Below are 17,063 nucleotides of genomic sequence, written 5' to 3'. Positions count from 1 at the left end.
TAATCTGGTACCTGGGCTGTCTCTCTTCCTACACTTGCAGTCAGAGCAAATATATCCCAGACATGTCTTTTCAGAACTGATCAGTCACACAATTGCCACATTTTAAAATGGAAACATGAATTTCTCCTAAGAAAGTGCAGGAAAGGAATTTTCCCCAGGACTTTGCTGTTTATGATATGTTAGTCCTCTATCAGAAACTGCTTCCATAGACTCTCGGGGACTTTTCCTCAGAGCAGTCAGATAAATGCAGACAACACAGCAGAGTATTCTAGGGAGGAGCTAAGGAAAATTAGGTCAGTGTCTCTGAGATGAGCCCTGCCCAACTAAACTGTTGTGGCATTCTGGCCCTGAGCCAGGATGTGAAAATGACGGAGGCATGCAGGGAGAAAAAGCACCTGTGCATGCCATACTAGCTTTCTCCCATCATAGCCTTGATTAATGGGAAGTGGCAGCTTGCTGCATCCCTTGAGGTGCTAGCTCTGCTACTTTCTGTCCTTGTGTTAGATTTCCTCAATCAACGAGGCCTAGATCTGTGTTTTCTTGATACTGGTGCCTGGGGGATTATACAGTGACGAGGCCTGTGGCTTAATTTCTGCTGATGGTTTTTATGAGGTTGTTCTATGGGCGAATACTGGAAGTGTTTCAGGAGAATCTGTTCTTGTTCAGGCTTTTTCTAGGTTGGTCCTAAGGTGGTTCACTAAGGAAATACGTGTTAGTCCTGGTGATGGTGGGCTCCTTTCAGCTTGGCTATTCATTGTTGACTGTTTCCAGTGAACACAGTAGACATCTGCAGAGACTGTAAGATCACAGAAAGTGAATGTGATGCCTTGATCTGCATTAAAAAAGAAATGTAAGGCACACAAAACTGAAATCTTTCATAGTCTGGAAAAGGGAATCCTGCAGAAATGAAAGAGAGCTGGACACTATGGAAAGACAGTCGTAGGCTCAGTGCAACTGCTGAACTAGAAAGAGGTAGCTTTTGCATACTTAGGTTGCCAGGGAATTTTTTTTCTCTTTTCTTTAGAGTTAATCATTGATGCCTTACTTATAGAGTGACTGGACTGAGGCAATGCTAGGAAAAGCTCCATGTCATAGGAATGATTATTGGTGCCATCTGTGAGCAGTAAGCCATCATATCTTAGTCAATTTTGGGAAGGGATATAGATGCTCACAAATGTGGTCAGCTGTCTGACTGAATACAGAAGCTGAGTTCACATGGAAGTGGAAAGTGTGTGACAGCTGTGGTCCCTGACCATGCAGGATATTCTTCAGCTACATGAACGTCAGTTAGTCTCTACTATAGTCAGTGCAGCTATATTGGACAAAACTGCAAATGAAAGATGTGGTTAACTAGAAATTTTAAGTCATCGTCTGTTTTCTACTCTTTCTTCCCCCAACTTTTAATTAGGAAAATGAGGGAGATGTGAATCTTATTTAATCTCTATTAATCAGCTTAGCTTCTAGTACACTAAGTGATTTCAGATTGCTGAATATATATATGTATATATTTTCTTGACATAGGAAGTAAAAATAACTAGGGGTGGCAAAAATGAGTCCCCATTATGGTCTGACTCTTCTGGGACTTATTGCTCTATCACAATACACGTGGAGGTTATGCTGTAGTCAGAAGACTGTAGACAGAGAAGATGAAATAATACTAGAGACCTAAAGCTCATAGGACTTCATTGACTGCTATGTCTGGAATGTGGCTATATACAGACCCAATGTATACATCAGAAATCCCCAGTGTACTTAGAAAACTCAAAACAGTAGGAATTGAATGCATATGAAAAGGAGGATCAATAAATGAGATACTCTATCTCTGTGAAGTCATTTGTTAAGAAAAATGCATAAATGGCCACTTAGCACCTAATTGAGTTAGAAATAATTTCCATTGTACTGTTACTGGAGGTAGAAGCCTGCTTTCTTTTAGTGTAGTAAGTAATTAGCAGTTGGGATAATTCTTCAGTTTCTGGTGTGGTGTACCATTTCAGAACACTCCTAATGTGTCCTAACTTCAAATTAACAGTTGCATACAATGTTCTTCTCTTACACTGTTCTCTTTGATATATAACACTTTTGCTATTCTCAGTCTTTTGGATTTTTCTGCTTATGTTAATCACTTGAACAGTTTTTCTTTTGAATATAGAAAGCAGCATTTCCATCTGTCTTCTGAAATCAAACACTCATTTGGGGTCTATATGAAAGATTCTCCTTCTCTAGAAATGTTCTTTATTGTGAAAATAACTAAATGAATGTCAGCCCATGAATGAACTTTCAGAACAGCTAATTAGTTGGTAACATCTAAAAATCCTGTGTCTATTTATATAGAAAAGCAGCTTTAAAAGCATGCATAAAACTTGCATTAAAATTATAAACGCTCTGTCCCAATATTTCAGCAAAAGATCCAAGTACTTTATGCTAGGTAATTCAGCACAGCATCTTTGCTGACCCTAGAGTGCGTTATACTGCCATGTTTATAATAATGTATTATATCTTTCATTTTCTTTCCTGTGCAGTAGATTTCATCCTTGTTTCAGCTTTTTCCGTAGGCATGTTCCTATAAATTTGCAAATTCAACCTGACTAACTTAAGAGGCTTCTATCCATGCCTAGGAAGTTTCCATAACTACAGAAAAAAAAGTTAAAATTGCCTTTCTGAGTTCTTCTTCAATTTGATGCAAAATCAGCCGTGGTAGCTTACATTACTTTAAATGAAACTCTTTGGCTTCTCCAGTGCTAATGCTCTTCTGGTGAGTAAAGAGAAAACAGTTATTTCTGGTGGCCAGAGCTGTTCCAGGGCTGATTCTCTTTCATCTGCTGATGAATCAATTTATGCATCTGTTTTACTGAATAAAATAAACTGTGTTAAAATTGCAACTGAAACAGTGCTCAAGTTCAGAGCTGATATTTTCTGTACTGCCATAAAACAATGAACCCTGCCATAGTTAATCTAAGTAATGAGTTTTCCCAACACCAGCAGCACAAGTTGAATGTAATTAAGATTGCATTGTTTCTGGAATCTGACTTAATGAGTATCCTGTCTTATTTTTTTCCCCTTAGCCTGTCCCATTGGTTCCTTTAAAGCATCTGTGGGAGATGACCCTTGCCTTCCCTGCCCTGCTCACAGCCACGCTCCACTGCCAGGTTCCACTGAATGTGTGTGCCAGAATCACTACTACCGATCTGCTTCTGACAATTCTGATGCTCCCTGCACTGGTAAGTATTTGAAAGGGGTATATGAAAACAGGAAGAAGGGCAGTTAATGAGAGGCAGTTTGTCTGAACGATATATGGAAGTTCCAACTTCACTCTTCTCATAACCGTTGAAACAGACCAAAACGTCCCTGGGCTTCCTTGTCTTTGTGACTGTAGATAAGAAGGTAGAAGTGTAGAAGGTAGAAGGTAGAAGTGTTTCTACATGCTATTTACAAAGTTGGTACATTGGAGAAACTGTTTGTTTAGATGCTGCAATGTCAGACATTCAGAATAAAGATATGCCAGATTTTAAATGATTCATGCAACACTAAATAAGTCCATTGCAAGTATGCCTAAGATGATGAGAGAATAATATGCTAATATGTCATTCCATACTACACTCATTTCATACACAGGATAAACATAGTACACTGAAAGAACTGACCAATATTTTCTTCCTTTTGTTACTGAAAATGACCATCTTTACTGTATGGAATTCAAATTACATTTGTGGAAATGATAAATTTTCTCACTGACCTGTCTATCAGTTATAACTTCTCACAGTTATTGACAAAGGAAGGGCAACTGATGTTGTCTACCTGGACTTTCTCAAGGTCTTTGACATCATCCAAGGCCACATCTGTATCTCTGATTTGGAGATACATGGGTTTGAAAGCTGGACTATTTATTGTGTAAAGCATCAGTCAGATGGTCATAGCCAGAGAGATGTTATCAGCAACTGTGTCCAGATGGAGGCTGGTGATAAGTGGTGTCCCCCAGGGGTCTGTCATGGGATTGACACTATTTAACATCTTTATCAGTGACTGAGATGGTGGAATTGAGTGCACCCTTAGCAAGTTTGCTCTGTACAACACTTCTTAGCAGGCAGCTATAAACAGCAGCATGTTATCTACATTGTTTTTCTCCTAGAAACAAAATAAAGCATACCAGATGTTGAAGATAACAATTCCATTCCAGATGAAAATAAGATGATAGCCACCCCTTATTCCGTACCATCATACTCGTGCTCAGGGGTCACAACTTCTACACATCCTAACAAATCCCATAGTCTATGGACCATTAATGTAGGTTGTCCATGGTGTTCATTTTAGTTCATAACTTTGGGCTTCATCTGTTCTAACAGACCTCCAGTGCAGGAAGGATGATTCATGGTGTTGGGTTACTGCATGCAGAAGCTAGTTTTGGTTCCAATGAAGTTTTCTTGTTCTTTAACTTGGGAAACTGGGGAGGTTGGTGGCTCTGCCTGTGGCAGCGGGACTAGAGATTCATGATCCTTGAGGTCCCTTCCAACTGGGGCCATTCTGTGAAATTCTTATTGTACTACTGTTAACAATCCTTACAGTAACCGTAATAAATTGATATGCAGTATTATGTAGTAATTTAACATCACGCAATTTAAATTATTGGCTGTTCTCATCCAACATCAAATCCCCTTGAGGTACACAATAGACTTCCCCATCCTTCCACATAATCCGCAGCGTGTACTCAGGTCCTTGAACAAAAGCAATCCCATGAATAGGCTTGCCTTTGCCCAAGGCAGAAATAATGCAGGCTGTCTTGCCCCACATGGAAGATGCGTAGATATGCGTAGCACTGGCATTTTATCCCCTTCTGCAATATGTAGGAGGTTTGACTGGGCAGGTCTAGCTCGACTGGCAGATCCCTGAATGTTGCTTTACCAGGTAGTTTTTGCTAAATGTGTGTCCCGGTGTTTGTATGTCCCAGTGCTGTCAATGTATTGAAGGTGGTCAGAAGGTGTCCTAATTCTGTTCCCTCCCAGCTCTATTGGCCCTTCTCTGTGGATGGCCTTGGCTTTGTACAATGCTGCTTTCTAGGCAACTATAAACATTGGTGTATTTTCAACATTTTTTTTTTCTCCTAGAACCAAAGCATGGCATCATACAAGACACTGAAAAAAACAATTTAGTCCCAGCTGAAACTAAGACATGGTGGAGGCACAGAATGGGCTGTTTTTAATTCTGTCAGAATATCATTCAAGAATCCTGCTGTAGAAGGAATAATTGTAGGGAAAGTGCTCTTCAGATGTTGCAATATATGGAACAGGCAAACTAAAATCTGAGAGAATTCAGAGGTATTAGGTGCCAAAGGAGAGATCTAGATGTCTCAGTAGAGACAAGTCTTCACTAAGTTTGTGTAAAATTTAGTATTTCAAAGGTTTGGAACTTTTCTAAACACTGGATGTTCTTTTGGGGAGAAATATAAGTCACACCCTTGATACAAGGACCCTTCTAGTCAATTTTGTGTCCCTAAAATATGATCATGTAGCTACTCTTCTTTGTATATAAATGTATGTCTGACATAGCAAAGAGCATATTTTTCTTAATCTTATCCAGAGAAACATCTAGATAAGAGTAAGAATGAGAAGAAAAAGCCTCTTAATTTTTAATCTTCTGTTTTTTCCCATAAGAGTTTTGTCTTTCATACTGTCTTCTAGGCATCCCTTCAGCTCCCCGTGACCTCAGCTATGAAATTGTTGGCTCCACTGTGCTCCTGACCTGGCGCCTCCCCAAGGACTTGGGTGGCCGCAAGGATGTTTTCTTCAATGTCATCTGCAAAGAATGCCCAGCGAGGTCAGCAGGGACATGTGTGCGCTGTGGGGACAATGTACAATTTGAACCACGCCAAGTGGGCCTGACAGAAAGTCGTGTACAAGTCTCCAACCTATTGGCCCGTGTGCAGTACACTTTTGAAATCCAGGCTGTCAATTTGGTGACTGAGTTGAGTTCAGAAGCACCCCAGTACGCTACCATCAACGTTAGCACCAGCCAGTCAGGTAAGAAGCCTCCTGCATCTGAGTCACAAAATTTCTGTGTCTGTCTCTCATTTGATTTGCTTCAATGGAGCAAAGCTTTTTGTTTTGCCCTTTTTTTTTATCTTGCTCTGTCAATTCCTTGATTTGAACTCTGTCTTTCTCTTTCCTGACTTCTATTGAATGGCATTTATTTCTTCCCATTTTGCAAAAAAAAAACACCAAACAAACAAAAAAACAACAACTTACTTCAGTTGATGTTCTTGTACATGGTGAGTAGATGTTAAGGGTAAACCACCCTAAAGTATATAGCAATGGGACAAGTATCTCTTTGGGTCAGTCAAAGCATCTTGCTTTGTCTGCTGCTAGGGTTTGATAAGAATTTTGTGAGCATCAGCTTGTCACAGCAGCTCTTAGAAAGTATTTCTTATTTTTCTTCATTCTCTTAGCTTTGTCTATTTCCTGTTCTCCATTTTATCATAGAATCATTAGAGTTGGAAGGGACCTTTAGAGACCATCTAGTTCAACTCCCCAGCAGTGAACAGGAACATGTACAGCTAAATAGAGTTGCCCAGGGCTTGATCCAGCTTCGCCTTGAATGTCTCCAGGGATGGAGACACATCTCTAGGCAACGTGTTCCAGTGCTCCACACTCACTGTAAAAGATGTTTTCCTTATATACAACCTAAATCTATCCTCTTCGAGTTTGAAATCATTTCCCTTTGTTCTATCACCACAGAGCCTGCTAAAGTGTCTGTTCCCTTCTTTCTTGTAGCTCCCCTTTAGATATTGAAAGGCTGCTGTCGGGTCACCTAAGAGCCATCTATTCTTTAGGCTGTACAGCCACAGCTCTCAGCCTGTCCTTGTAAGAGAAGAGTTGGATACCTAATCTTTTTATACTTCATTGATTTACATTCATATGCATACCTAGCATTTTTCACCTCTTCAATTTTAATTTCAAAGTTACTGTTTTTCTACCCTCTATTGTTCCATTATATCAACTTCCAATCCCCTCATTTCAGTTCCTACATCAATGCACTTTAATAAGTGGTCTTGAGTGTTTTGTGAAATCTATTTACATTTTGCCTTATTGCTTAACAAAGTAAGAAGGTAGAAAATAGAGAAAGACATTAAAGATGAAGATATAGATAAAGAATATGGATAGGCACTGTATAATGGTATAACAGCCTATAACAGAAAGAATGAACACAATTATAGTTACTAATCACCTACATATAATGAAAATGAAAATCACAGTTTTTACTGTTATTGGGGAAGCGTTAAACTGAATTTTGACAAAACATCCAGAAGCAGAGTCACCATTGCTATTTTATTTGAGCTGCATTCCATTATTTACACATCTTGTGTATACTGGTACGTTGCTCTTATCTTTTTATCGTTGTTTTGATAAATGATCTTGAAATGTTATTCTCTTGTCACTAGTGGCCAAAACAAAATTAAAGAGTAGTTGCCTAAAGAAACTTTTAGAAGCCTCTGAAGTGACAGGAATGGCAAAGAAAAGATGTAATAACTACAAAAGAATCACAGGTCTTAAGGGGATTTAATTTGAATCTTCTGGACATGTTCATCTTTGAATCAGTGGTCTGAACTCCTGTGGTGATCCATGGAAGTATAAACAGTAGAGCTGAGTGATTCAGTTGACAGCACTCTACCACGGAATTGATGAGTTTGGACAGGCATGTCCAACCCATGGCCCACAGACCTCATGAGGCCTGGGTGATTTTGTCTCCTCTTAAAACCTTTTATCACTGTATCTTCAGTGTAACTTGATAAAAAAATGAATGTTTCATAAGCTTTTTATTGGTGAATTGCATATGCACGAAGCTAAAAAACAAGTGATGATGATGACCTAGTGTTCTTTGAGTTTTGCAGAACTCCCATTTGCTTCTCATCAAAAGCTTCAGTTCTCCCAAGGGCTTGTTCTCCGCGATTGCAAGCCCAGCTGTATGGCATCTTAGGGTGATAGAAGAGGAAATAATGTGGGACCCTAGTACATCTTCTAAAGAAAACTTGGGTCAAGTGACTCCTCATTATATTCATGAAGATTAGTTGGTAGCAAGGTGTAATGAACCAAGATGAGTTTGTGTTTTGTTGTTCTTTTTTTTTTTTTTTTTTTTTTTTTTTTGTCCACTTCCTAAATCTAGAGAATATAGGTGTTTTTTTATTTTCCACAATGGTGTTTTGAATCAATCTGTTCCTCTTGAGTAACTCTGGAGAAGTAGAACCAAAGAAGAGGTGTCCCCCTTTCCTTAACATTCCTTCTTTACCCAGTCCACTTATTTAGATCAAATTTTAGGCTTGCAGACTCATTTTTCTGGTCTGACCAGATACTACTGTCAAGGACATCTGAATTATAAGAAAAGAGCAGAAACCTGTCAAAAACTAGTAGCTCAGGGAATGTAGCATTTTCATGGTACTCTAAATTCAGTCCACTATTGTGTGCTAGCAGGAAAAATATTGTCCTTACATGTGGAAGAATTGCAGCCAACATCTAACAAAAAATAGAATCTAAGAGCTGTATTTAACTAGCAGTTAGACTACTTTACATCTTTCATTAGGTGTTACATGTGATACCTATACAAGAACTTTTCTTGGGAGGGAACATACGTTTGCTATTTTATAAATATTATAACTAATATAAAAAACAATCTCTTTCTGACTTTCTTAAAGATTATATCTCACCATATGATGTTTGTGTTCAGTGAAGCTACAAAGTGCTAGACACATGCACATGTGAAAGGAGCTTTGAAACCAATATTTTGTGACACAAATTGTTAAAGATCAGAATGCATATCCTTTTGCTCTTCATATTGTCTGTCCAAGCATGACCCTAGGACAAGGAAGTACACTCTGTCAGTGTACTTTCATTTTGCATGTGAAATTATAAAGTTTGCTGCAGTGTATATATTTTCAGAACTTGTGTGCATGATCAGTTAGATATGGGTTTCTTCATTATCTGTCCCGATTTTCAGTGACAGTGATCTCTACTCCCAGTAGAGTAAAATTGACTTGGATTTCTTCTGGTTATTTTACAAAGTAAAAAGGGAAAGTAAGTGAGAGAGCGACCTAACCTTTTCATAACAAAATATTCAACTATAGGTTCTTGTGAACCATTTTGCTTTGCAGTCACTCCTTCTTTCTTTTATTCCAGTGCCCTCCACAATCCCTATGATGCATCAGGTGAGTCGTGCTGCCAGTAGCATCACACTATCTTGGCCTCAGCCAGACCAGCCCAATGGGGTTATTCTGGATTACCAGCTACGGTACTTTGACAAGGTGAGAAGAGAGTGATGCAGTGCACATTGCTGTATAGCTATTATGCAGAAGAGAATGGGCAAGTCTTCTGTCTGGAAGATTCACCCTTTGATCAGGTTGGATGAGGCTGAGAAAAATGATCCAATTATGAAGGAAGATCCAACTATAGTAAGCACCAAAGTTCATAATATATGCTTCATCTAACATGTGACCATCTGCATTTCCCAGCTTGGAACCATCTAGAGATTATGTTAAAAAGGGAAAAGATGCTTGTAGCTAAGGTAAAAAGCTGTGGCTGAAATAACTGAATAAATTTAGCATCAACTGATACAGGTAACAATGGAAGAAGCTCTGGTTTCCAGATGTCTATATTGGAAACGGACTCACTGCAACTGTCCTGTGTGTCCCTTTATGCCACAATGGACTCCTCTAAGAAATTTTGGCAGGAAGAATGCTCTCTTTCATTTACTAGCTGGCAGGTCCCAGTTACATGTATATGTGCTGAAATGACAGGGTGACAAATACAAAGTCATTCTCCATTCACTTTTTTTCACAACTCCTAATCTTGAAGGGAAGAGATTCATAGGGCTGTTCAGACTAAGTTCCCATTCCCTATATCTGATCTCTTATATAAATATACATGCAGAAATCTGTAGGGCTGCTGTTTCTTCTTGCAGTAAAGGGGCCTGCTGTTTGTAGCAATATGCCTGCTAGCCTCTTGGATATATTCTCACTCAGGATTCTCCAATGAGAATACGTGAGTTGTAGAATATCCTGAGTGGGAAGAGACTCACATGTGTCACTGAGAGCTTTGTGAGGAAACCAGGCATAAGAGAATGAAAAGTAGTCATGAGAAGACTGGCTAGTAGTGCATGAGGGAGTCACATCTGGAATATAAGTTGATGCTGGGAGGCTCAATAACAGATTCAAAAGATATTACACCCACATGAAAACTATCATTCCTTGATATGAAGAGCCAGCCATATTGGCAAAACTTTCACTTGTTTGTTTGTTTGTTATGTTTTGTTTTGTTAATGACATTCACAGGCAGAAGATGAGGATAATTCATTTACTTTGACTAGTGAAACTAACATGGCCACTGTATTGAACCTGAGTCCAGGCAGGATCTATGTCTTCCAAGTACGAGCTAGAACAGCAGTGGGTTATGGCCCATACAGTGGAAAGATGTATTTCCAGACTTTAATGGGAGGTAAGTGCCATGATTTTGTATTCTTATCTGCATATGCTCATCTTTTATTTGTGTGCCACTCTTTTTATTAGCTAATTCTCTGGAGAATGCTACAAGACACTGCTACTTAACTTGTGTCCTTGTATATCACAATTTGCATATGCAGATTGTTTTCACTCAGAGAAAATTCATGTTGTCAGAGCATGTTGTTTACACTCCCTTAGCCTTTACTACCTTCACATTTCCCAGTCCTGCTCCTTGATTTCTTACACCTTCCAGCAGGAGCAGAGTGCGTCAATAGAGCATAGCACAATATGCCATGGTTTGGTCTCCACCTGTCACAGGACATCTTACATCTGAAGGCTCTGTTAAAGTCTTAAGACAAGTGGGACAAAGGACATGTACACAGAACCTTATGCTCTAGCAGTATTACCATCCGCTCATTCAGAGAGTGATGTACTCCATTGTGATGCTGTTTGGTTTTGATCAAAGGTACATGTCTCTACAATCTAAAATAATAGGAGGAAATGGGATCAAAGCCCAGGTTTAGAACAAGCCTATACTTAAATGGCTAGTCAGATGCTGGTGAATTAGGGAAAGGAAGAATGAACTGGGAGGGAGTACTGGCTATCAAAAATGGGAAAGCACAGCAGAAGCAGTTGAAGGGTTAAAAGAGATAATCGAGGCAAGCATTTATTAAATGATTAGGATTAGCCTGGGAGGCAAAAGGCTGATATGGATAGAATTATGGCTGAAATCTAGATGGGCAGATGAGAAACTCTAATTGTACCTGTTTTGTACATTTGCATGTATGTCTCTTCTTTTCTAGGAGAGCACTCGGAGATGGCACAGGACCGACTGCCACTCATTGTGGGCTCAGCACTTGGTGGTCTAGCCTTCTTGGTAATTGCTGCCATTGCCATTCTTGCCATCATCTTCAAGAGGTAAATTCTTTGACTTGTTTATGTGCCTAGTCAGTGAAACTTTCTTACCCCTGCTACATAACACAATCCCCAGGGAAGCTGCCTGATCTACAGTTATCTGTAGTCAGTTTGCTGAAGGATAAAAGCTGTACATCCCAGGTCATTCCACGGAACACAGATTCATAAAACATAGGTTAAAGAAAGCAAATACCACTTTCAGTTTTGGAAAGGCAGATAAGTCAATGTAGACATAGTCTGGTATGGTATAAGAGCAGGGCAGAAATCTTAAAAAGAAAGAAAAGTGTGCCCCGGTGGCGCAGTGGTAGGAATGCCACGTTGCAGCAGCGGAGGCCTGGGTTCAAATCCCCTGTGGCACAAGTGGTAGAAGTGCCGCTACAAAGGAGGCTCGAATTCCGGGGGTTGGACTCGATGATCTCTAAGGTCCCTTCCAACCCGCACGAGACTATGATACTATGATACTATGATGATGAAAAGTAAGGGTTGCTAGAAGAGCTGTGTAGGAGGAGGGCTGAAGAAAAAAACAATCATCACCTGCTCCTTCAATGTAAAAGTTTGTACTTAATTCCCAAGACTATCAGTAATGGGTTCATGGATCTTTTCTCCACTCTGCCACTGCACAAAATGAACTTTTTAGCTTTCTTTGTTGAACTGAAGAACTGTATAAATCATTTATCTTCAGAAAGCAACACTTAGTTTTAGTTTTATTTTTGTTCTCTTTTTTTTTAATTTATTTATTCTTTTTTTTATGAGAGTGTATTCACTTCTAATATTTTTATTCTGTGAATAAAATAATTATCAAGTATTGTTATATTTAGAGTGTTGTCTCCTTTGGCAGATTTGAACTGTTAAAGTACAATTTCTTGTTACAGATAGAAATGTGACATAATGTGTACAAGTCAATAAAGTGTATATTTTTCTTAAACAAACAAACCCACAGTAAATTAATATTATCAAATGTTACCAAATATTACCAAATCTGAGTAGGGGAAAGATTTATTTTATTTTATTTTATTTTATTTTATTTTATTTTATTTTATTTTATTTTATTTTATTTTATTTTTTGTAAATGTAAACATGTAAAAAAAATCATAGAAGTAGATACATTTATGCATGAAGAATCTTGTAGTTGTGGTGGCTCAAAGAAAGTGAAGAAATAACATTGCTGTTTTTTTATTTGTCCTTGACAAGGAAAATAAATTCGATAATGTAGGAAATCCACATGAAAATCTTTAGAAGGTCATCAAATATACATGGAGACAAATACAGTAATTTTAAGTTGGTTTTGAAATTTTTTTATACATGTGGTTCAACTAAAACACAATGTAAAACACCTATTCTAGTTGATTTCTTGTTTTGGTTTTAAAATGGAAAAATATTAATATGTCAGATTACCTATAAAAAATCTGAATGTTGACCTGACTTTCATATCCAATAGCAGAGTTAGTTTGTAGGTATGAATCCCAATTAAAGCCATTTTTTTTTCCCCCAAGAGAAAGAACAGATTTTGAAGAAGGAAATATCTGTGGTTTTGGAATTTTAGCAGAATTTTAAGAAATAAGCTCCATAAGTATGAATAATCCACATTTCCTTTTAGAATAATAAAATGATAGTGAAGAAAAGTAATATTATGTTTCACAAAGCTCTGACTTCAGATGCTAATTGAATCAGGTAGATCTTGTGTTGAAACAGCAAAGCAGATGAGTTGATACGACTTCCTATATATAGCAGGGGTTCTATAGGAAACATCGGTTTGATTTACAGTCTAGTGTAATTAATATGATTTAGAAAATGTAGCAAACTACTTTGTACATTTTCAGGGGGAAAAGAGAACTATAAACATGGCTGGGAACAAAGGAAGTTATTGGAAAAATGGAAAATATTAAGATCAAACCAAGAACTGGATAACATTTGGAAAACAACTAGGTCCTGATAAAAAAGGCTTGAAGAAAACACATTTAAAATGATACTGAAATCTGGGAAGCACCTATAATGAGAATCACCTATATATACTAGAATTTAGATTTTTATTTGCAATAAGTATTACAGTAATAAAGACTGTTTTAAGCTGTACATGTGGAGATCACATAATGGAACAGATATCAGTCCATCTTGTTATTTGTGATTGTTTTTGGGTGCCATGCTGAAAAGAGTAGTCAAAGTATATGCTGTAATAAAAGAGAAGAATGAGAAATAAGAGTGAAATTTATATACATCAAGCATTTGTAATTTGAGTAGATTGCTCTTAGAATATTTTTGAATGTTTTTCACAGGAGATGGACTAGATTGTTATTGAAAATAATAATTTGTTGTAATTTAATGAAATTAAAATGTAAATTAACAAGAACAGCAAGAAAACTTCCAAGACAGTAAAGTTAAACTGCAGTTTGCTTTTTTCAGTACACTGCTTGATTACATCTCATTTCTCTTGTCTATAGTGGGGTTGCACACAGTAATACAAAAACTACCACATAGAAAACAAGTTATGTTGCTAAGAGATTTAGAGGATCTTAAAAGTATCATATATACCTAAATTCAAGGTTTTGAGTCTTTCACTGAAAAGCCTACTGCAATATCTAGGGCAGACTTCTGCATGTTTTGACTTTCCTTTCCTTTACATCCTGCAGTAAAAGACGAGAGACTCCATACACGGACCGCCTGCAGCAGTATATCAGTGCACGAGGTAAGTGCTTTTTGAGCAGCAAATGGCAAAGACCTATCTTTTCAGGACTCAGTAGAACCCATTTTCTTCAGGGGCTGATTCTGGTGATGTTTTGGACTGTCTCCTCCACTGCAGGACTGGGAGTGAAGTATTACATTGATCCTTCTACTTATGAAGATCCCAATGAAGCTATTCGAGAGTTTGCCAAGGAGATTGATGTATCCTTCATCAAAATTGAGGAGGTCATTGGATCAGGTAGTGTATGAATCTTTGGATTTTGAACCTTCTTGTTCTAACTTAGCACACTAGTGGCCTGAAGTGGACTAAATTGTGACACATCAAGTCTCTCTCTCTCTCCAAATCAAGTTTAAAACACGCTTTGAAGATTCATTTGACTTCCTCATTTGAACTCTGAACAAGTAGTCTCCAACCTGACTGAATTCAGAGCCTTCATCAAGAACTTTACCCTAACCTAAAAGGTCTTAAGTAACGTTATTTCCAAGCAGTTGCAGAAATCTTCCATATAGGAATGTTTTAATGCACCTGGCTAAACACTTTGCTGTGTTTCCTTACTTGAGGTGTGTTTCATCCCTTCCTAACAGGAGAATTTGGAGAGGTGTGCTTTGGGCGCCTAAAACACCCAGGGAAACGTGAATACACAGTAGCTATTAAAACCCTGAAGTCAGGTTATACTGATGAACAGCGTCGAGAGTTCCTGAGCGAGGCCAGCATCATGGGGCAGTTTGAGCATCCCAATGTCATCCACCTGGAGGGCGTGGTCACCAAAAGCCGACCAGTCATGATTATCACAGAGTTCATGGAGAATGGATCACTGGATTCCTTCCTCAGGGTACCATAACTGGAGTCCCCCACAACTGTTACCTCTTAGTCTTGCTGCGTGCCATTCTCAGACCTGATAATTGCCTATCCTTCCTCTTCCCCTTGTCTCCACAAGTCCTCAATAGCCCTCTGTATGTGCAGTAGGAATGACAGCAAATTTTCAGGCTAATTGTTTTTGAAGCCCATTTTATAAAAGTTCACCAATAATCTATGCATTGTTTTAGACCTCTCAAACTCAACAATATGAAATTATTCATCATGCCTTTCACTTACTATGGGCATATTCTAAATTTGCCTTTTAAAGAATGCTGTTCAGAGTTAATTCCACTGAATGTTTTCAAGTAACTTCCAATAATTAAATATTATTATTTTTGGACTCAAGAGACTCCAGAGTTTTTTTCCAGTAACAAAATAAAAATACGGATACTTCTATAGAATAGATGCTTCACTTCTTCCTTCATTGATGCAGATTGTAATTCAACCCAGGCACTTCAGCAGATGCATTTTGAAAAGCACATGAAACCACTGTATGAATTAAATAGAATTCATTGTAAAAATCTCAAAACATTAAGAGCAGATTTTACGTTCCCCTTCACTTAGCCAACTTAGTGGTTAATGAGAGACTAGACATAGGATGCTAAATGAAGATACAACCACAATATGAGATTTATCTTCAGAAGTACATCACCAAAGCCTGAATTCATTTGAGATTCAGTGCCATAGGCCCAGTTTCCTTTCTTATTTGTTGTCCATGGGGCCTTAGATTTCCACTGGAATTAAGACATGTTTTCTAACTTCGAAAATCTGCCTTATTAACATGTTCTTTGTAAATCTTCCCTATAGGCTTAATTTCCTGTGGTCATAAAAGCCTGTTTTTGCCTCTTCACTTGCAGCAGAAAGAGGGACAGTTCAGTGTGTTACAGCTGGTGGGAATGCTACGAGGGATTGCAGCAGGCATGCGCTACCTTTCAGACATGAACTATGTGCATCGTGATCTTGCAGCACGTAACATCTTAGTCAACAGTAACCTTGTATGCAAAGTGTCAGACTTTGGTTTGTCCCGCTTTCTGGAAGATGATGCTTCAAATCCCACTTATACTGGAGCTCTGGTGAGTTACCACTGTGGAGTGATCTACTGAAGTGCTGCCCACTATAAATTTGTTCTGTGTTCACCCTTTTTAGCTCATCTTGAGGCCAGTGGGACCAGTAGGGTGAGGGTAGAACCTTCTGCCTTGCAAGCTGTCTATTCCTAACAAAGAATGATAACTTGAGTATCTGATTCCCTCTGCCATGTGAAATTGAGTCTCAGTGAAGTTCTTTGTGGGATGATGGTGAATAGGACAAAAAGAGGACAAGTTTCATAAACTGGTGTAGATTTTATCTTTTCCTTTACATGAGCTTCTTATAGCAAATTAAAAGAACTGAAGGGAAGACTGAAGTCTGTACTACCACTTTTGAGGAAATAATCATTTTTTTTCCTGTAGAAAAAATAATCAGCCTGAATATGGACCAGTCATCAAATGAACTTATTGCCTGTAGTGTTCTGATGCCCTTTATACCTTCCACAAAAGTGGTGTTAGTGTAACAGATGTATTGAAACTGCCATTTAGTATGCAAGGAATGAAGAATTCTGTCACTGAAAGGGAAGACAAGTTTTAGATTTACATATTCTGAAGAACCAAAGCACATGAATCAAATTTTGTCTGCCAGGTCATAACTGCATGTCAGAAAGGTTAAGATGGAAAGAAGAGAGATTTAATGATAGTCACTCAATGTATCTGTCATTGGAGCTACATGTTGAGGTAGTTCATGTTGTGAGTTATGGTCATACAGGATTCTCTCTTGAGTAGTACTGAGGTGACCGTCTGCAGATCAGATCATCTTTCAAGTTTGTTGCCTCCCCAGGACTCAGATTAGGGATGACACTAGAGTAATGAAGAGTTTATTACATCTATTACCAGCACCTCTCTTTCATGTAGGTACCAATGATGTTGCCTCAGGAAGTTTCAGGTCATCAGAAGGGCCTTTGGATGATGACTAGAGAACTCAGGTGCTTAGGCAGTGTTTTCCTCAATCCTCCTGTTGACATAGAAGGATATTGGAAGAAACAGACAAGTCCAGGACAGCAGTGTTTAGCTCCAATATTGATGTCTTTGCCAGAAATCTCTT

General features: G+C 38.4%; 1 protein-coding gene across 5 annotated transcripts in view; it reads left to right on the top strand.

The window, feature by feature from the left end:
- Window positions 1–17,063, top strand: part of LOC107319201 (ephrin type-B receptor 5) — a 45,937-nt gene that overhangs the window by 21,252 nt on the left and 7,622 nt on the right. For all 5 annotated transcript variants that reach the window (XM_015873879.2, XM_015873886.2, XM_032447169.1 and 2 more), the window contains exons 5-13: window positions 3,063–3,218; window positions 5,673–6,011; window positions 9,159–9,283; window positions 10,310–10,472; window positions 11,281–11,395; window positions 14,020–14,075; window positions 14,190–14,309; window positions 14,657–14,904; window positions 15,788–16,003. In XM_015873879.2, the coding sequence (XP_015729365.1) occupies window positions 3,063–3,218; window positions 5,673–6,011; window positions 9,159–9,283; window positions 10,310–10,472; window positions 11,281–11,395; window positions 14,020–14,075; window positions 14,190–14,309; window positions 14,657–14,904; window positions 15,788–16,003 (1,538 nt within the window). The remainder of the gene's footprint in view (window positions 1–3,062; window positions 3,219–5,672; window positions 6,012–9,158; window positions 9,284–10,309; window positions 10,473–11,280; window positions 11,396–14,019; window positions 14,076–14,189; window positions 14,310–14,656; window positions 14,905–15,787; window positions 16,004–17,063) is intronic.

This window comes from Coturnix japonica, chromosome 1, assembly GCF_001577835.2.
Source record: "Coturnix japonica isolate 7356 chromosome 1, Coturnix japonica 2.1, whole genome shotgun sequence".
NCBI lineage: Eukaryota > Metazoa > Chordata > Aves > Galliformes > Phasianidae > Coturnix > Coturnix japonica.
The sequence above is the reverse complement of the archived record's forward strand: the minus strand, read 5'-3'. Positions and strand labels throughout refer to the sequence as shown.